Consider the following 22,803-nt stretch of genomic DNA (forward strand, 5'->3'; position numbering starts at 1 on the left):
AAGTTATGGGGATGTAAACACACCAGCATCAGTTGTCAAGCGATGTTGGGGGACAAACACAGACACACACAGATATATATATATATATATATATATATATATATATATACGATGGGCTTCTTTCAGTTTCCGTCAATCAAATCCACTTACAAGGCTTTGGTCGGCCCAAGGCTATAGTAGAAGACACTTGCCCAAGGTGCCAAGCAGTGAGACTGAACCCAGAACCATGTGGTTGGTAAGCAAGCTACTTACCACACAGCCACTCCTGCACCTCTCTCTCTCTATATATATATATATATATATGTATATATATGGTTTAAAACGAAACAAAATACAGACAGGTGAGGGAATAACAAACAGGGTGTATTAGTTTGACATGCAGGAAAAAAGAAGTCTTTGATATTTTGAGCCTATGCTCTTCTGCAGAAAGAAATGAGGAAAAAAAATAGATAGAGAGAGGGGGAAAAAAATGGAGAGAAAAAACATGTCTGGATTAACGGTCCCCAGATGCTAATGTGTGTGTGTGTATACATACACACACACACACTTTTATTAAAGCCAAAAAAACTTTGCAGCTTTAATAAAATAGCATTTTGCTCTACATTTTTGGTATTCAAGTGCTATTTTTTCCTTCTTATTTTGGAACTATATGCTTACGTGTGTGTATGTGTCCTTGTCTGAACATTGTGCATTGATTGCAAACAAAGTCATCATTCACACAAAAAACTGGTATCATTTCTTTGCAATCGTTGGTGAAAACATAACCAGCCATTGTGTTACGTTCAGAGAGCAAGAGGTAACCTATCTTGTTTGTAAATAAGTGAGGGTTAACAGACAAAGCTAAACGTTTGAGACAAAGAGAGCAGAGTTGTTTGAACAGATCAATGTCCTTGACTGATGTTTACCTTACCAACCAGAGGATGAAAGGCAAAGTTGACCTCAGTGTGATTCTGCTTACCCAATACCAACATGACGACGAAAAGAAGTCCTCCTTGTCCTCCACCATCACTACTTCTGCAAGTGAACTCAAACTTGGGGCAGCAAATTAGATATATGGTTGAAAAATTACATGCCCTGGTCCATACCAACCGCTACTCTACTCATAACATACTAAATTACAGATGTGTGAACGTATGTGTGTGTGTGTACACACACATTCACAAACACATATACACATAAATATACACACAAATATACACATATACACATGCACTCATATGTATAAATAATCAGTTGATTGATTGGTCAGCAACAGTTGAATCTAGATGAATTACAAATGATATACATGCAAACAACCATATCAACAAGTAATATAAACACACAAGCCACTACATCAACTGGCACACACAAAGATACCAACATGTGCATACACATACAAACCATCATGTCAAACATGTACACATTCTGGAAGAAACTAATGAGAAAAATATCCAGCAGTACAATTTCCGATTAGAAGAGGAAATAAAGCCAGGAACCATGAGTACCACCACCACCACCACCACCACTACTACAACCATTATCACCTAACCACCATCATCATCATCCCCACAGACAACTTAATGTACCATTTCCTATGGCAGCAATCTGTGAGTCTGAGCTTCTCCCTTACCAGTCCCACCAATTTTTATGAGGATCTGGTAAAAGGTGACAAGTGCACGTCTAGGTTATAAAAAAAAAAAAAAACCTGCTAGGGTTGGGGAGGAGTAAATATTGCTTTCACCTTTCCCCGGTATCAATGATAATAAAGTGCTTGTAACATATCAAGGTTGATTTAGTTGATGCTTATTCTGTCTCTTACATCTGTGGCCTTGCATCTATATAAGAAATTATGATTGAGGCATCGAGCCAGCAGAATCATTACCATGCTGGGCAGAATGCTTACAGAGAGAGAGAGAGAGAGAGAGAGAGAGAGAAGAGAGAAGGATGTCATTCATTTCCAATATACTGCAAGAACATGTCTGGCCATTGGAAAATATTATGTTGTTTGGAAACAGGTCAGAGTTGGCAACAGAAAGGGTATCTGAATAGAAAATCTACATCAATAAACTCCATTCAATCCATGATAGTATGGAAAAATGGACATTAAAATGAAATGATATATATACGCATGCTCACTCTCACACACACTCTCTCTCTCTGAACAAGACCAGATCAGATAATAATATGATCTCGATGGCAGCAAGCTGGCTGTAATACATTCTAGTCTTAGCAGAATCACAGAAATATATCACTGATGTCACTGGGCATAGGCATGCCTGTGTCATTAAGAAGTTTGTGGTCTTGGGTTCAGTCCCACTGCATGACACCTTGATCAACTGTGGTCAATCTGGGGCTACAATAAACAAAAATTGACCAAAGTTTTGTGAATGGATTTGGCAGATAGAACCTGAAAGAAGCCCAATATAAATGTACAGGGTGCATTCTAGAAGATTTCAGGCTTTTCCAGGAGAAGCATTTATTTATTTCAAAGTAGTACAAAACTGTAATCTTTTTCAGTGTAGAATTCTCTGGCTTGAATGCACTTGTTATAGCATTCCAGCCACTTCATGAAGGCCTCGTGGATGTCCTCCTAGGTGAAGGTGTCCAGTCTTCTTTGAAATGCCCTCCTCTGATACAGCTTGGGAAACGCCCTGGGGAACTCTGATGAAACGCCCTCCTCTGATACAGCTTGGGGAACAACCAAAAGCCACAAGGAGCAAGATCTAAGCTGTAGGGAGGGCAAAGGACAGTTTTGATGACCATCTCTTAAGTAATTGCCTACTAACATGCTCTGTGGAGGCGCAATGGCCCAGTGGTTAGGGCAGCGGACTCTCGGTCATAGGATCTCGGTTTTGATTCCCAGACCAGGCGTTGAGAGAGTTTATTGAGCGAAAACACATAAAGCTCCATGAGACTCAGGCAGGGGATGGTGGTGAACCCTGCTGTACTCTTTCACCACAACTTTCTCTCACTCTTACTTCCTGTTTCTGTTGTGCCTGTAATTCAAAAGGGTCAGCCTTGTCACACTCTGTGTCACGCTGAATATCCCCCGAGAACTACGTTAAGGGTACACGTGTCTGTGGAGTGCTCAACCACTTGCACATTAATTTCACGAGCAGGCTGCTCCGTTGATTGGAACAACTGGAAACCTTGACGTCGTAAGCGACGGAGGGCCAACAAAAAACTAAGATGCTCATCACTGAGCACCATAGTAACAGACTTTGCATGAACTTTGCACATGTTCAGATCTTTATGAAGAATTCTGTGTACAGTTGACACATCAACTCCAAACCGTACACTTATTGTCTTTATAGAAATACAATAGTCTTTATCCAGAAAATTGCGAATATTCTCAACCAGCTCTGCTGTTCTCTCCCTCCTACACTTCTTATCAACTCTCGTCTCCTCTCTACCATCACTGAACCTCTTGTACCAAGCAAAAAAAAGTTAAAACAAAGGCAAGCTGGAGCATTTCTAAGTTTCTGTACTGTCTTTACCCAGTTTAACACAAAGCTTTATTGCAGAGTGAGCTACCAAACATCCAAACTGTATCCTGCAAGCTAATCAGTTATGGCAAGCTGTGTTGAGTCGTGTGTTCAAACTGTTGTTACAGCCATCTCCTTCAATCTAGAACAGGGGTTCTCAACCATTTTTTTTCTCCAAGGACCACCCCACTCATAGCCATTCGATGTTTAAAAACTAGTTTTACACAAACTTTTTCAAAATTCCTATTTTGTTTTTCACACATTCCCTTGTAGGTTGAACTATGTAAAATTTCAAGAAATAAATACCATACACCTAAACCTAATTTTTTCTGGGGTCCTTAAAATACTGTTGCAAATCCCTAATTTACTATTTTGTTGTATGGACCCCACCCCACTCCAAATCTTACACGGACCCTGCCTGAGAAACCCTGATCTAGAATAACAAAAGTTGGCAGGTTAACTTATTAGATGTATAAGAATGATATACTAAAATTACAATAAGCTAGAAAACCTATACCTGCCTCACCTAAAAGTCACAAAACTTCTGGAATGAACCTCGTATGTATGTATTGTGTGTGAACCATTGCCTTGACATCATTTGATGGTTATAAACAAGCATCAATGTTATACAAGCAATGCTATTCACTTCCAATCTTTTGGGTAAAATATGTCCAGCCATAAAAATATTCTTTTCTACTCTAGGCACAAGGATTGAAATTTTAGCGGAAGGGGCCACTCGATTAGATCGCCTCCCCAAGCACGCAACTGGTACTTAATTTATCGACCTCAGTGGAATTTGAACTCGGGACGTAAATACAGACAAAATATCACTCAGCATTTCGCCTAGCGTGTTAACATTTCTGCCAGCTCGTCGCCTCTGCTGTAAAAAGTATTTATTACCTTGCTGGGAGACAGTTGGCAACAGTTTAGGAAACCTGCTTCAACAAACTCCATCTGACTCGTGCAAACACAGAAATGTGGACGCTAACTGAAGATGATGATGTCGCCAGATCAATGGTGATATATTACAAAGGTCATCAGGATCCTCAGTTAACGTCTACCTATGCAGCAAGGTGAGTTGGGAGTGGAAGAACAATCGAAAATGCCTCTAAATTTTTTTCTTTTCATAAATTTTAATCAACAATTTTATAATGAACACTCTCAGAAAAGGAATCCTGTAAAAGTTCATTTCAAAAAGGTGCATGGTGCTTCTTAAAAAGAGTTATAAGGAACGATCCAAAAGCTTTGATAATCATATATTTTTATCTTGTTTCTGTCATTCCAGACCATGCTAATACCCCATGAGAGGGGATTTGAGTCGAACAAATCGACCCTAGTACTTATTTTTAAGCCTGGTACTCATTCAAACGATCTATATTGCCGAATCGCTTGACAACCGATGCTGGTGTGTTTACGCCCCCGTAACTTAGCGGTTCGGCAAAAGAGACCGATAGAATAAGTACTAGGCTTCCAAAGAATAAGTCCTGGGGTCGGTTTGCTCGACTAAAGGTGGTGCTCCAGCATGGCCACAGTCAAATGACTGAAACAAGTAAAAGTAGAGAGAGAGAGAGAGAGAGAGAGAGAGAAAGAGAGAGAGAGAAAGAGAGAGAGAGAAAGAGAGAGAGAGAAAGAGAGAGAGAGAAAGAGAGAGAGAGAGAGAGAGAGATCAGACACCTAATTGTAGCTACACTTATTTACAGACGTCACCAGACAATTCGTTAATATATTATGTCATCAGACCAGCAGTAATATAGATTTCGATCAGATCGGTGATGCTAAGAGCTTGAAGAGAAGGGAAAACGAGAGTAGAGAAAAAGAACGCAGACAGAAAAACAAAAGGAACACACTGATTGATATTAGAAAATTTAGACAAACTTACCTTATTTAGAACCTGCGAAAAAATATTAAAAAAATCTTAAATTAATTGTGTAAACACAGGTAAATGTATAAAAAACAATATTTATCATACGAGAGGCCGTCTTGTATATAAAATAAGAATTACATCAAAGCAAATAAGAATTACATCAACAAACGTCTTATTCGTGTATTTTATTATTATTGATAGGAGACATTCAAGAATTTTTAAAATCATTAATAAATTGGTTGTATTAATAGAGTATCTATTAGTAACACAGTTAAGCGGTAATTAAAGGAACTACGTAATAAATACCGTAGGCCCACACATACACACACCTCCCTTGATAAAAACTTGACGAGGGAGTTAAACAATAGTAGACAGAAATTACTTAGAAAACTAATTCATACAAAACAGGGTTTTCTAACCCACGACGCCTCTGTACCCATAGAGTGCGATGTTGTAACTCCGGTCGGTGCAACAAAGAACGAATGTATACACTTCATTAAATTTTTTTTTTTTTTAATTGTAACTTTTAGAACATAACTTTTGTATTGAGCGAACTCAGAACAAAATATTCAACACTAGATATGCAGTCCAATTAAAAAAAATTTAATTAATAAAATGTTTACTTGTCATCTTGAAATGCGATGTTACATGGGTAGGAAGTGCAAAAATTAAATATTTCTAAGAGGTAAACTATGTCCAGTCGAGAGTATAAACTAGAAACTAGGTTTGTTTTAAAGTTTAGTTAGAGAAAGGAGGGTTATAAGCGGCGAGACCCCTATAAATGTCCAGATTTGTGACCAAAGACACTTTAGCCATAGCCACCCAGGCTTTATTTCGTAGGTAGGATCTCTAGAACTAACATTATTCAATATCATAACTTTAAAAAAAGACAGTGGGGTATAGTTTAAAGGTAATTTGGCTGCTATTCCTACAGAACCGAAGGATCACTAACTCTTGTATTTCAAATACAAAATAACTGTTCACAACAAGCTAACATTGAGGAGATAGCTGCACAAACTGGGAACAGAACACGAAACAATCGTAGGAGCCTCAAAGACCAATATTTTGTCTTGGCACATGCTATGTAGTGTTCAGTCCCACTATGCCGCACCTTGAGTATTTTCTATGGTCTCGACCGCAAAATTTTTTTCCCCACGAGAGTTCCAGACACCAATTATGAACTCATTTGCATACAGCCAATCAGAGCTCAACTACACTAATTTACGAGCGCATAACAAACGATGGGCGACAAGATAAGGTCACTTGGGTAAGGAATGACCATGCTTCTTTTCTCTTTTAAGAATGCTTCTTGTTCTTGTTTCAACCATGGCTGCCTCTACGTAGTTATTTGTGTTGTTTACTTTGTAAAGCAGTAAGGGGAGAGGGATGCGAGCACATCACCCTCGACCCACATTTTCCCCATCCACATCTTTACCATAATCCGATAATAGGTATAGATGCAAACCTATCTAATTACTTGTCTCCTAAAATCAGGCTGTGTTTGTTAACTTGACATGGTCAAGGTGAGCTCTGATAGGAACTCGTAGGAAAAAACATTTCGCGTCCCAGACCGACCAAAGCCTGTGAGTGGATTTGGTCGGTTGAAACGAAAAGAAGCTTGCCAGGACATGCATATTCGCAGAAGAATAGCATGTTGCGATCCCTTTCGAGTAGCACATGGTTATTACCTGTGAATTCTGCTCAACACCCCGAAACTGAATTAAAAGAATTAGATCCTGTACAATTCCTTTATCGCATAAGATTTCTTTTTCATCAAGTCAAAAAATCTTTGTAGTGTACATTCTGTACAGCTACCTAATCAGAGGGGAGGTCTACAATAACATTTAATATGTCTTTGATAACATGGGTAGTGTAAAGCCCGTCAAAAGATAAGATACAGTCAAGAGGCGAAGTGTCTTCATATTACAATACCTGAGGAACAAAAGGTATATGATAATGAGAGTAAATTGATGGAGTGAGGGGGGGGGGGGGGGGGTAACCAGTGTTCTATTGCACAACTCGGCATCACCATACACATTTTAAGCAATCTTTACGTTTTGTGTTGACAGATGTATGAAGAACAAATTCCTAAATCGGTTAGTTAAAGATTTCTGTTAGGATCATTATTTCCAACAATTTATTTTTTCACCCGTTTCAGCCATTGGACTGCGGCCATGCTGGAACACCGCCTCGAAGGGTTTAGCTGAACAAATCGACCTCAGAACTTAATCTATCGTTCTTTTTACCGAACAGCTAAGCTAGGGGTGGGGGCGCAAACAAATCAACACTGACTGCCAAGTGGTGGAACAAACACAAAGGCGCGCGCGCCCACACACACACACACACACACACATATATGCATACATAAGGGGATGCTGAAAAGTTCCTGGCTTTGGGTAAAAGAAAATACAAGTGGATCAGTTAATTATGATTTTATTGAACATATTCCCCTCTCAGATTCACACACTCATTGCAGCTGTCCTTCGGTTTTTCTAAGCCCTGTAAAAGGACTCGGAAAGCTGGACCTCCAACCAAGCCTTTCATGAAACCCTTAAAGCCAGGAACTTTTTATCACCCCTTCATGTGTGTGTGTGTGTGTGTGTGTGTGTAACTTGAAACAGTTTGATTTCAGCCCATACAACTTAGTTTCGTAGCTTCGTCACAGGAACTGACCTCGTCAGGTCCAGGCGGGAAAATGGATAGTTATAGGACTCCCTATAGCTCACTATTTGGCCGTCTCGACCTGACGAGCTGGGTTCCTGAGACAAGGCTACGAAACTAAGTTGTATAGGGGCGAATCAAGCTGTTTTCAAAATGTAACTCCTACTAAATGTGTTGAATGCCTAGTTTTTTTTTCATTTGCCCACTCACTTGTGTGTATATGTATATAAGACGGGCTTCCACAGTTTCCGTCGACCAAATTCACTCAAGGTATTGGTCAGTCCAGCGCTATAATAGACACTTGCCCAAGGTGCCGTGCAGTGGGACTCAACTCAAAACCACGTAATTGCAAAGCAAGCTTCTTAACCACACAGCTATGCTCCTTTACTCGTTTTCAGCCTTGCAGCTGCGGTCATGATGGAGCACCACACCTATTAAATATTCATAGAAAAGCAGTTTTTCAGTCATGTATGTAGAGAAGGCTGTCCAATACTTTTGTAGCATTTTATCATCACCATTTTTCGTCCGTTTTCCATGTTGATATAGGTTGCACAGTTTGATAGGATTTAGTCTTGTGAGGGACACAAGTTTCCCATCTCAGCGATGTTGGGGGGGGGGGGACAAACACAGACACACACATATATATACATATATACGACGGGCTTCTTTCAGTTTCCGTCTACCAAATCCACTCACAAAGCTTTGGTCGGCCCGAGTCTACAGTAGAAGACACTTGCCCAAGATGCCACGCAGTGGGACTGAACTCGGAACCATGTGGTTGGTAAGCAAGCTACTTACCACACAACCACTTATATATGTATATATTCTTTTAACCTTTTTGCTTTCGTATTTCGGTTGAAATACATTCCTTTTGTTTCAATTATTTTTGAAAATAAAGAATTTAGTAAAATAACTGCCATTCATAAGCTGACATTTGGAATATAAATCAACATGAAATTTTGAAGCAAGAAGTTTTAAACTGGTATCAAAAAACTCTTAAAATGGTTTTCAGATTTCGATGTTTTGAACATTAGAGAATCAGAATATAAAAATCATATTTTCGTAGTATCATGTGACCAAAACGCCATGCGTATTTGAAAGTGAAAGTAAAGGCATTGATAAGAGCACTGTCACTTTCTACAATGTCAGATTAGCGAAAATTTGCAACACAGTCTGCATCGAACCTTCTACCTCATAAGGTTAGAATTTATTCAGATTTTCAATGTGTTTCAAAGCTGTGAATACTCTCTCCTATCACTACCAATAACAACAACGCTAGCCCATCAAAGGTTAATCCTCAAATTGCATCAGGTACTCATTTTCAGTTGAGTGTACTAGAATAACCTGAAGTGCCTTGCTCAAAGAAAGACATAACTCAACACAGGGTCTGAGAATCGACTCCACAACCTATCCATTGTGAGCGCTAACACCTTAACCATTAAGCCAAGCACCTTCACAAAGTTTGAAATGCGCTGATTACCAGTGTGCAAATACATTTTTTAACGCTTTAATTAGCAGTAATACTTAAGACAACATAACAGCAATATGGCCGAAAAACATGTTCTATTTAAGGATAGGGTATATGACATCATATAAGCTTCTCTCTATTCCATGTCTCGTTCAAATGTGACCAGTTCGTGAACGATTGATCTTGTTTAATATTTATGCACACACACAACAGATTAAACATCGTTACAGTCGACACTAGTGGCAGGATTCACAAAATGAAAGGAAAGGAAGGAATGGTTTACAGTTGAAAGATTGGTGAGATTATTAAAAAGTTGATGACTGATCGGTAAAAAACAAATGTTTTATGTACAACGTTATCGATAATTGTAGTCTCCAAGGTCAGTGCGGTACGATTGGGGTTACGTTAAAGAAATTCTCTTTTTATTAGCGTTAACTTTAATTCCAATGACCAAAAATAAATAGAATAAAATTATAATTTTAGTTTTTACATTTCAACAACGAATTTTCATCAATTTTTGCCGCATTGATAGGAACCACAGAATCGCACTCAGCTATCTTGTTAAATTTCTGTGGAACAAATTTTCACGACAGCATTCCTGCCACTAAATAACTGCTTTGGTACCAATACCATTCCGCTCAGTGAAAGGGCCTCTAGGACTTCTCATACAAAGCTGAAGACTACATGAAACATAGCAGGCACTGGCAATTTCGATTTTTTTCCAGAAATATGTTGCTTTGCACAGAAACTCGTGTATATGTTTGCTCGTGAGAGAGAGAGAGAGAGAGAGAGAGAGAGAGAGCGTGTGTGTGTGTGTATACATACACACACACACACACAGATAGATAGATAGATAGATAGATACACAAACACACTTAAGGTGGCAAATTCGCAGGGTCGTTAGAGCAGCCGATGATATTCGTTCCGACTGCGAGCTCTTGAGTTCAAATCTACCCTCGTCAACTTTGCCTTTTTCCCTTCGGGGTCGATTAAAAAAAAAAAAGTACCAATCCAGGGCAGTTGATTGGGGGTAGTAGTGTAAGAATGTCGGCATTTGATTCCAACCCCATGTGTTCTAAATTCAAATTCTGCCATGCTCGGTGGTATATTTAATCCGTGATTTTCGGTGCTTTTAGCGGAGCCCACTCTATTGCAAGCTTTCGGGCGAAATTTCCAAATTGATTATACCTTCCTCTTTACGTCCCACTTGTCTTGAAAGCCCTGTAAACAGTTGTGGGCACAACCCCCGCTCTCTCCTGACTACGTCTTTGAGATTAGTGCAACGACATGAATCCCACCACCAGCACACACACACACACACACTTGTCATTGGCAATAATGTGTTGTCTCACTTGCAAAAACTGCGCATAAGTATTTTTAAATTCTGGAATTTTCCATTTTCTATCAGTGGGTACTTTTAACATAAAAAGGATAGCGTTTTGAACGAGTTTTTGGAAGAAAAATAAAAAAAGAATTCCAGGATACTAATCCTTCTTTAGAAAAATTATAATCTTGTTGCCAGTGTCACGTTTTGTAAGTCTACATACAATAAAATTGTTACAAATCACATTACTTGCATTGCAGAAACTAAGAGTGCACTATACTTATGTTTCTTAATTATTTGGCTCCGTTATTTTGTTAAATATTTGAGATTCCGAATCTGATATTAAAATCAAAGCTACAAGAGCGCAGGATTCGAAGCTACCTCAGTTGTTTAAATATATTCCTTTTTTCTTTTTTTTAGCTGTTATTTCTAGCAAAAACGAACCATCACATAAAAAAAACTTGCGTGTTGGCTCAAAATATATCTCAAAAAATCCAAATATCTCATTACAACCATAATTAGCTTGTTGGAACACCGCCCACACCAAGAATTTTGTCTCGTCTAACTCGAACATCCCCCCACCCCACCAATGACTCAGATGAAGGGGGAAAAAAGCTATCTTTCCCCTAAAAAAAATACAGAAGAGACTCGTGGCGGTGTTTAACAGGACGGCGGATTCCGTCCACATAAATTTCATTCACATGGCTTATAAGGACGAATTGAGATAATGGTAGAAGACACCTGCCCAGGGTACAGCGCGTTAAGTCAGCATCCGAAATCGTACAAATGCAAAACATTCTTCTTGATCCAACAACAATACCTGAGCCATTTCACCTAAAGTTGCCTATTAACATGGACATGGTACAAGAGATAATGACACCGGCACAGAACACGAGCTGTAGATAAGGCAGTATGCGTATAGTCACACACACCAACGCTATATATATATATATATATATATATATACATATATATATATATATATACACAGCTAGTTATAAAATCTATGTGTGTCTAATATATATACACACGTAGGAAAATATGTCTTGGAGACAGAGTAGTGTGCACGTACTGCAGATAGGACAGTGTGCATAGATATATGTACACACATAAAGACTCACAGAGAAAATACGTGTGCATACATGGGTAAATAATTCGTACATAAGAAGGTACATGTATATTGATATATGATTATACATCATTCCTACACAAGGATATACATACTTTCATAATTATATTATGTACATAGTCATTCAAACAAGATTATGCATGTATACAACTCTTTAAATGTACATATCTTCCACATTATACATGTATTTTCAGTAGTTAAACTCACCTCGGGGTTCGATTCGAGAGGTATCCAAAACTGTTTGCTGTCTGACGCCATGCTGTCAACTAGAAGAAGAAAGTTAACTACTCACTCGCTGTCGTCTTCCTCCTACTTCTTTAATAAACCTACTCTTTCTGTTTTGTTTTCCTCCTACTTCTTCAATAAACCTACTCTTTCTTTTTTGTTTCCTCCCTTTCTCATACTTCCGCTTGCTTTTTTCACTTATAGCCGTCTACTCTGACTACTCTCTCCTTCTTTCACATCATTTTCTGTATTTCTATTCCTGTCTTTGTTTCTCTCCCTCCTACTATTTCCGGTTTATCGCTCAGCTCTTGTATCTGTGCTCGCTGTTATTGTTTGAATAATATTCTTTTATTATTGAGTCCCAGGTTTCATCATGCCGACTTAGATCAAACTTGTTATAACAGCGACCTAGTCGTTTTTTTTAAATTTATTATTATTATTACTTAAGGTGATGAGCTGGCAAAATTGTCAGCACACCGGGCAAATTACTTAGCGGCATTTCGTCTGTCCTTACGTTCTGAGTTCAAATTCTGCCGAGGTCGACTTCATCTTTCGTGGTCAATAAAATTCCCCCAAATTTCAGGCCTTATGCCTATAGCAGAAAGGATTATCATTAATATTATTATTATTATAAACTTACACCTAAGGCAGCGAGCTGGCAGAATAATAATCACACCGGACAAACTTATTAGCGGCATTTCGTCCGTCTTTATGTTCTGAATTTGACTTTTATCTTTTTGTGGTCGATAAAATAAGTACCAGTTGAGCACGAGGTTATCGACTTCACCCTTCCTCCAAAATTTCAGGTCTTCCGTTTATAGTAGAAGGTGATTATTATACCTAGATCTGAATTGTCGTATGTGACCTCTCTTTAAACAGACTTGTGGTTCTAGGGATGAGTGACTACAGGCACGAACAGCAGGCTTTTTGATATCTTGCGCTTCATTATCTAATGTTATATTTTTGTCTAAATTAAGCCGGTAAAGTGTGATTTGAGTTGGATGATATTTCGGCATTTATTCGTTATAACGTGTATTTTTTTATTTTTATGTCGCTTTAAATTTTTATAGTTTTCGGATGAATGCATACAAACAAAAATACCCTGTTGTTGATGTTGAAATTCCAATAAAGGAGCCTTGGATCTAGGTTAGAAACCGGCTCTTTCTGTACTGGCAAGAAATCACGAAAAACTGAACAATAACATACATACATACATGCATGCATGCACAGGCAGACAGACATAGATAGATAGATAGATAGATAGATAGATAGATAGATAGATAAATAGATAGATAGATAGATGCAGCGTAGACAGGTTCTAAATTTAGCAGGAGCGAGCACATAAACAAAAATGCACCATGACACATAACAGACAATTTTAAACTCGTTTCTCTTATATGACGCGAAATATTTCATTAGTTAAAATATGTAATTGTGTTCTACGTTCCTTAATTTCATGGTTCAGTAAAAATGTCATTATGTTTGAAACTTACAACTACAGATATCGGTGTTACGTGAAAAGGATAAAACGCCATAGGATCGTCCAGTGTCGAAGGTTATGACACCAGGGTTTGTTTTGGTTCTTCAGATGTCAGCAACCAATACATCACAGGTGATTGAGCAGACAGTTCAAAAAACATGAGAGGGAGGTTGGGCAAATGACTCCACAAAGTTCTTCCAAGCCATGCGATTAACAGAAGAGAGAGAGACTCGACTTTTATTGCGTAAGTGAACTGAAGAATTAAAAAAAATTGTTCAAAAGGTGCCAATTTTGAAAAATGTACTCGGCGTTGTAGCTGCTTAAAAGGGACAAAATTCAGTTTGTGGTCTGTAGAAGTTACTTCCCTTGGCATCTCTTTAACATTAGTTTATGACCTAAAACTAAAAATTCTAACATGTTAGTCGATTACATTGACCTCAGTATTTAACTGGTACTTTTTTTTTTTTTCCGAAGCCGAAAAGATTAAAAGATAATAGAAGATAACAATTATAGGATTTTATGGGACTTCGTCATAAAGACTGATCAACCAATGGTTCCGGTTTCAGTCCTGCTGCGCGGCATCTTGGGTAAATGTCTTTTACTATAGTCTCGGGCCAACCAAAGACTTGTGAGTGGATTTGGTAGACAGAAACTGAAAGATGCCCGTCGTATATATTTATGTAGGTTTGTGTCTTCCACCTCCCAACCCCCATTGCTTGACAACCGATGTTAGTGTGTTTACGTCCCCGTAACTCAACGGTCTGATAGAATTAGTACTAGGCTTACAAAGAATAAGTTCTGGGGTCGTCTTCTTCGACTATAAATCCTTTTAAGACCGAGCTCCAGCATGATCGCAATAAAATAAAAAAACTTAAAAAAGAGTATTATGCCGCATCCATGTCTATCTTAAGATAGTTGCACACGAGCCTCACAGGCCAAGGGGTGGGCCCAATTCTGATTTATGCATTTAGTGACTTGCTGTCAATAAATGAATACTATATAAGTGGAAAAAGGTTGCGGAGCACTGGTGATTGCTATGTCTGCGTTGTGGTTTTAGTCAGTGGGTGTTGGGGGAAAAGAAGAGAAAGGTGGTTGGCCTTGTGAAGGGTGATAACTCTTGTCACATGGCAGCTCATGAATTTATAACAGAAAGTGAAATGAAAAAATAGGAAAATCATATTTTTAATGACAATTAACAGTATTATATAAAACAAAAAGATAATACAAAATTTGTGATAATATATATATATATATATATATATATATATATATACATAAGTTTTTATTATGTAAATGTTACACACGTATATATATATATATATATATATGCGAGTAAAAATAAATACAAAAAAAGGTGCATTTTTTTTGTATGATTGTGTATAGAGGAATATATTATTTTGCTTAAAAGAGTTCCAACACTGTCTGTTTTTTATGTTTTATTTATATTCCTGCAGAACTAATGTGGGGTATAGAATATGGAATATACAATATATAATATAATATACAATATATAATATAATATACAATATATAATATAAAATAAAATAAAAATGGATGGCACCATGAAATAAAGTATTGAATGTAGATGAAATATTGAGTGTTCAATATAAAGGATCAAATATATAAATATATAAATATAAATATATATATATAAAGGCGACTCGAGTTTCAGGGCTATTTCCCTTCGTCATGGCCGGTATGACAGTCTTTAACATATATATATTATATTATATTATATTATATATTATATATTATATTATATATTATTATATATTATTGGAAATGTGCTGTGCGTGAGAAGACCCGGCAAGCCAAGTAAGATCGTTGCCAGTGCCCCTGGACTGGTTCTTGTGCGGGTGGCACATGAGATGCACCATTTTGAGCGTGGCCGTTGCCAGTACCGCCTGACTGGCTCCCGTAGGATTTTCGAGCGAGATCGTTGCCAGTGCCCCTGGACTGGCTTGTGCAGGTGGCACATAAAAGACACCATTTCGAGCGTGGCCGTTTTCGTGCGGGTGACACGTAAAAGCACCCACTACACTCTCTGAGTGGTTGGCGTTAGGAAGGGCATCCAGCTGTAGAAACTCTGCCAAATTAGACTGGAGCCTGGTGTAGCCATCCGGTTTCACCAGTCCTCAGTCAAATCGTCCAACCCATGCTAGCATGGAAAGCGGACGTTAAACGATGATGATGATGATGATTCCATATTCTATATCCCACATTAATTTTACAAGAATATAATTAAAACATAAAAAACAGACAGAGTTGGAACTCTTTTAAATAAAATAATATATTCCTCTATACACAATCATACAAAACCCCTTTTTTTGTATTTATTTTTACTCACACACACACACACATATATATATATATATATATATATATATATATATATATATATTATAATTTTCCAGAGGATGTAGCAACCGTTACCAATATAGCATAAGAATATGAAAATTTAAAAGTTAAAAACCTTATAATATAAATATATATATATATATATATATATATATATATATATATATATATATATACAATTAAAAGGGTAAAGGATTATCAATTTATTAATTTATTAATAAATTAATAATTAATAATTTTTACCAAGCCCTTCGGTATGTAAGCACCATTATCGGTGAGTAACTTATTTAAAAGTTCTTATACATTTATAAACAAAATTAAGGGATCAGCAACAGTTGCTTCACCACATACCGAAGTTCAGAAATAGCAACTAAAATACTGAAACTCCACGCGTGTAACATTTACATAAGAAAAACTTATAAAAATAAAGACAAAATTACAAATACAATATCAAATATATTTAAGGTGTTCCACTTTACTCATGTCTCTGGTTCTATATATACGACTTCTTTGACTCTTTACTCTATATTTTTCTCCTGATTCGAAGTAATTAATTCTTCTTCAAAATTCAAGTGTTTTTTTAATAATAGATTCCTTCCCTAAGATTTGTTAGGAGATTATCTTAGACAATCAACAATCAACTTTGTTAATTAGGATAAAATTAATGGTGATATTTATATTTATCCCGCACTATTTCTTTATCAAAAACTTTCGCTAATATCCGTTTGGCCGCTGTGTGTAACTGTGGAGGTAAATGCATGTTTGTGAAAGGAAATACTTTTTGGTATAATTAAGATATTTTATTGTCGAAAGTAAAAAAATGTATTAATTGAATAATTTCTATTATTGTATCTTAAGAAGAGAATATCGAGGCAGTCACTCGACCAGTTTGAAATCGTAGCCGGATCATCCAATCAGCCATACCCACCATCTTGAAGAACAACCTAAAAATAAACAATAACAACAAAGACAATTTTTCATTGTGTCAACAATATATCCAGTAATCCTACAGAATAGAACTGGAAATGATCTAATTTGTCCAAAACAACAGTTTCTTTGGATTTATACATTTTAAATAACAAACATTACGATTCTGTATTCCCAATGCACCAAATTTTAATTGAAAGAAAAATTCTTTTTAATGTTTTTCTCTCCCCATTCGCCATAAAATAAAATTTTAAAAATCCGAAATGAGATTCGGCCAGATAATTGAATTCGTGAACATTTCACAATCCCCAATGTTTAAAAAGTCTAATATGAAATTTACATTTGACGGATATTTGTCCTCATCTTGTTTGTTGTTAACACAAAGTTTCAGCTGATATACCCTCCGGCCTTCATCAGGTGTCTTGGAGGATATAGCAGCCGAAACGTTGTGTTAACAACAAACAAGATGAGGACAAATATCCGTCAAATGTAAAAAATGTAAATAATGTACATAATTCCTCATTTATTAAATAAAGAACTGTGTAATCTGCAATGTTTTAAATGCAAACCCAAAGAAATAACGGTTTTTGGTAAAGTAGGTAATTTCCGATCCTATTCCATGCAAACTAATTTGACTCGTTTAATGTGGCACGTTAAACTTTAAGACCGTTGTTTATTAACAGATTCTTTAATAAAAATATATTGCTAAGCCATTGTTTTTGTTAATTTATTTTTCAGTCAATGTCTACCTTCGAAAGCTGGTTTCTCATCAATGATGTGTTAATTTGCTTTAATGAACATTTTGTGTAGCAACAGAGTCTATAGTCTCATCTTCTAGAAAGTTCCAAACTATAGTCTGGCGTGCACATATATATGTAGGTGTGTATGCAGTATGCATGTTAATGTGCATGTGTAAGAGAATAAAGAGCATGTAGATATCACGTACTTGACTTTCCACTGAATAAATCGGATATATTAGAAGTGTGTGTGTGTGTGTGTGTGTGAGTGAGTATGTGTGCGCAGCGCGGCTGTGTGCTATATATATATATATATATATATATATATAATGCGTTTGTGGACCTTCAGTTGTTTCATTTAAATGAATAGCGACTTTGATGAGGTGTACATACACGAAGTATATATATCTATATATATAAAAATGAGAATGTGTGTCTGTCTGTCTGTCTGTCTGTCTGTCTGTGTGAATCCCTAAAACTCGAGAACTACACAACCAATTTCATTCAAATTTTACACATGCCTTACTTAGGGTTCCAGTTGTGTTTTAGTCAAAAAAAATTATTAACTTCTTACAGAGTTCGAGCACACGGCAACATAATATCTCCTCCACTATTTAGGTATTACGTGTCAAAAGTGAAACAAAAACACTCATGTCAAATACTTTCACTTTAAAAATGAAACTATTCCACTAACTGAAACAATCACATTTCGATACTGTAGTGACAGAGAGAGAAAGAGAGAAAGAGAGAGACAGGAAGAGAGAGAGAGAGAGAGAGAGAGAGAGAGAGAGAGAGAGAGAGAGAGAGAGAGAGAGAGAGAGAGAGATGTATATGTATACATATACATGTATATGTACACCATTTCGATACTGTAATGACAGATACTTTCAGAGAGAAAGAGAGAAAGAGAGAGAGAAAGAGAGAGAGAGAGAAAGAGAGAGAGAAAGAGAGAGAGAGAAAGAGAGAGAGAGAAAGAGAGAGAGAGATGTATATGTTTACATATAGAGGTACATGTATATGTATATATATATATATATATATATATATATATATATATATATATATATATATGGGAGAATATACAAAAAATAACAACAGACGAGGACAGGTGGTGTAAATAACAAAAGTATATATTAGTATGACGCTCGGGAATACGGAAAGTCTTTGACGTTTCGAGCTACGCTCTTCAACAGAAAGAATACGGAGACAAGGAGAAAAACATGGAGAAAAAAAATTGAATAGTGTTCAGTCAACGGTCAATCATAATAATGGCCGATCATAACAATGACTGACCGGAAGTTAGAAATTCTTATTTCAGGAGAGCTAAGAAAGGGGGAGATAACAAACGGTGATCGGGAACGAGGGGCTGTGTGTGGGAGGTAGACTGCTGGTGATCTTGACGTATGTAGTGTGAAAATGGGGGAAGGGAGAAAGGAAGAAAGTAGTTGGTCAGTTGTAGTGTGTGCGTGGTGTGATGCGAGGGTATTGGTGTGGTGTGCGTGGTGTGATGCAAGGGTATTGGTGTGGTGTGATGTGAGGGTGTTGGGAGGTGGGGAAGACATGGGTGGAGTGTGGGGTAGAGGTAGGGGTATGTGGGTAGGGTGGGGTATGTGGGTAGGGGTGGGTGGTGGGTGTAAGGAATTGGATGGGGTGGAGTGGGAAGGTAGAGTAGGAGTGTGTTGGGGTGTGGTGGGATGAGCTTATGAGGGGGTGTTGACGAGGAGGGAGAAGGGGAAGGTGGATGTAAGAGAGGGGGAAGATGGGTATGGGAGGGGAGAGGAAGAGAGGAGAGAGGGTGGGTATAAGAGAGGGAAGGGGGATTGAGAGAGGGGGAAGGTGGGTATGGGGGGGGAGAAAGAGGGGAAGGTGGGTATGGGGGGAGAAAGAGAGGAAGAGAAAGAGAGGAAGAGAAAGAGAGTGAGAGAGAGGGAAGAGGGGTATGGGGGGGAAGAAGAAAGGAAGAGAAAGAGAGTGAGAGAGAGGGGAAGAGAGTGAGAGAGTAAGGGTGAGAGAGTAAGAGAGTAAGAGTGTAGAGAGTAGGAGAGTAAGAGTGTAGAGAGTAAGAGTGAGAGAGGGGGGAGTACGGGAGAGGGGGGGAGGGGGGAGTACGAGAGAAGAGAGTGAGAGAGAGTAAGAGAGAGGAGAGAAAGAGTAGGGGTGAAGAGAAGTGGGAGTGGAGAGAAGTATGAAGAGAGGTACAAAGAAGTAGGAGTCGGAGCAGGAGGTGGGGGAGGGGAGAGATGGGTGGTAGGAGGGAGGGTGGGGGAGAGAGACAGGAGGAGGGGGTTAGATGAAGAGTGGAGGGGAGTTGAGCCCATGTGGCGCAAAGGAGCGAAGATAGAAGATTAATCCCTGTTCACGGCGCAAACGGGAGTCCGGATGGCCCCTGTGCATGGACAATCCAAACACAGACAGGTGTTGCCGCAAGGAGTGGCCGGCAGAACGGAAGTGGCGTGACACCGGGGTGTCATTGCCGACGTTGATATCTCGGAGGTGTTCCGCGAATCGGTCGGCCAGGCGCCGCCCCGTTTGTCCGATGTACAGGGATTGGCAGAGAGAGCAGGAGAGGCAATATATGATGTTGGTAGACGTGCAGGTGAAGGAGTCGGTGATGCGATAGGGTCGGTGATGGGTGCTGGTGAGGAGGGTGGTGTTGGAGAGGTAAGGGCAAGTGCGGCAGCGTGGACGGGAGCAGGGGAAAGAGCCAGGTTGGGAGGTTGGGTTGGGGAAGAAGCTGTGGACCAAGAGGTCCCGTAGGTTGTGGGCTCGTTTGAAGGAGGGGAGGGGTCGATTAGGGAAGATGTGGGAGGTGGAGGGGTCGGACTGGAGGCGCCGAAAAGCTCGGAGAATGGAGCGTTGGAGGGGTAGGGTGGTGGGATGGTAGGTGAGGGGAAAAGGGAGGCGGGAAACGGCAGGGCGGGTTCGGGGGGAGAGAGCAGATGCACGGTCCACAGAACGTGCTCTGGCAAGGGCGGTGTGGATGGTGGTGGGTGGATATCCACGCAGGCTAAAGTGGTGAGCCATGAGTTGAGACTGAGTCTCAAAGTCATATATATATATATATATATATATATATATATATATATATATATATATATATATATATAGATCTATACATACATGTATATGTATACATATGTGTAGATGTATATATATATATATATAGATGTACATGTAATATGTATACATATATACATATATACATGCATACAGATATCTATACATATATACACCCATCACACACACATGCACATGCACACAAACACACACATTAGTCATTTGTTTTCTTATCCAAAACTACGTCAAAAGTACTGAATGGATCTTTATGAAATTTGGAAATTATATTCTTTGCATAACGGCCATAACTTCCATGAAAATTCATATATTTTTGATGTTGATGAAATTTTAACCCGAACATAACAGATGAGCATTATTTAGAAAATGATGTCACACGTTATCGAGGCTACCATTCTTTCTGGATGTGCAAAAGGGGATGACGTCTTTATTCCAAGAATTCCTCTTACTCCATCAGGAGCAGACATTCCTTTTACATTCAGAAGACTACAATTCCCCCTTCGTGTGATTTTTGCCATGTCCATAAACAAATCTCAGGGTCAAACACTGTCTGTAGCTGGTCTTCTCTTGGAAGAGCCCTGCTTCTCACATGGACAACTGTATGTTGGCTGCTCAAGAGTGGCCAGCAACAAAAAACCTATTTGTATATGCTCCACAAGGGAAAACAAGGAACATAGTTTACAATGAGGTGTTATAATCACAACAGCAAGAAAGTATGTACATGATCACCTTCTTTTACGAAACTTCATTGACTTTCATATATTTATATTGATATACATATATATATACGTGTGTTTGGGTGCGTGTGTGTATATACATCTCTATATATAAAGATGATGCGTAGTCTAGACGGCGTTTTTAGATATCATTATTCTCTTTAACCCGGGCAACGCCGGGTATTTCTGCTAGTATATATATATATATATATATATATATATATATATATATATATATATATATATATATATGCACTCTTGTCTTCGTTCGGTTTCCTTATATGCTTCCCCTCTCATGTTTTTGTTCCCAACTTTGAGCCTCCGTAAATCCTAAATTCTATTTCAGAATTTATGGGAGCAACTGTCTTTGAAGACTCACATTGTCGTCGAATGCTCGAAATGAGGAATAGATAGACAGCTGACAACTGATGAAGAGTCTTTTCTCTGTGTTTACTCGTCCTGTTTTCCATTTTTCTCTCTCGTTGTTTACGTATTTATCTAGTTTGTTTACGTATTTCATGTTATTTGAGCCGTTGGTGACGGCCTGTACCCATATATGCATGTGTGTATATATATATATATATATATATATATATATATATATATATATATATATATATATATATTATATTATATATTATTTATTATTTATTATTTATTATTTATTATATGTATATATATATATATATATATATATATATATATATATATATATATATATATATATATATATATATATATATATATATATATATATATAGTGATGGACTGGCCAGGTTGTCAGCTTGCCCAATGGTAAGTGGGCCCTTTATGACAAAAAAAGAATCCATATACGGGGTCCCATATGTGTATGTAAGGGGCACATGAAATCAAAATTTTACTTTCAAAGAAACTATCTGAAGTCATAGAGAAAGAATAAAAATTTACAAAAAAAAAAAAAAACCCGAATAAAACAATTAAGCAAAGTAGTTGGTCAAAGAATTCCCTACGGAATTAATAGAAATCAAAATGTATGATACAGCAGACAGCTAATCAGTGTTGATAAAGTGTAGCTAAATTTAGATACATATTAATGCATATATACATATTAATGCATATATACATATTAATGCATATATATATAGATAGATAGATAGATAGATAGATAGATAGATAGATAGATAGATAGATAGATAGATAGATAGATAGATAGATAGATAGAAATACATATATATTCATTTTTGTTTATACATACAACATATTCATAAATAATTATGCAACCACACGTACATACATACATACATACATAGTATTTATATCAAAACCGCCAATGCAGAATTAAGCATTAATAATTAAAAGATTTCTTTCTACAAGATAATAGAATGTGTGTAGAGTC

At 37.7% G+C, this 22,803-nt stretch overlaps 1 protein-coding gene across 2 annotated transcripts in view; it reads right to left on the minus strand.

Moving 5' to 3' along the window:
* LOC106878213 (ubiquitin carboxyl-terminal hydrolase) overlaps positions 1–12,200 on the minus strand; it is a 57,801-nt gene extending 45,601 nt beyond the window's left edge. Inside the window, exons 1-2 of one of the 2 annotated variants that reach the window (XM_089354968.1) lie at positions 12,118–12,200; positions 5,344–5,355 (exon numbers count right to left, since the gene is read on the minus strand). In XM_089354968.1, the coding sequence (XP_089211094.1) occupies positions 5,344–5,355; positions 12,118–12,168 (63 nt within the window). In that variant the 5' untranslated portion in view covers positions 12,169–12,200. The remainder of the gene's footprint in view (positions 1–5,343; positions 5,356–12,117) is intronic. The other variant, XM_089354969.1, reaches the window with a different exon arrangement.
* Between the last annotated feature and the right edge of the window lie 10,603 nt (positions 12,201–22,803).

The sequence above is a fragment of the Octopus bimaculoides genome, chromosome 7, assembly GCF_046866305.1.
Source record: "Octopus bimaculoides isolate indiv1 chromosome 7, ASM4686630v1, whole genome shotgun sequence".
Classification (NCBI taxonomy): domain Eukaryota; kingdom Metazoa; phylum Mollusca; class Cephalopoda; order Octopoda; family Octopodidae; genus Octopus; species Octopus bimaculoides.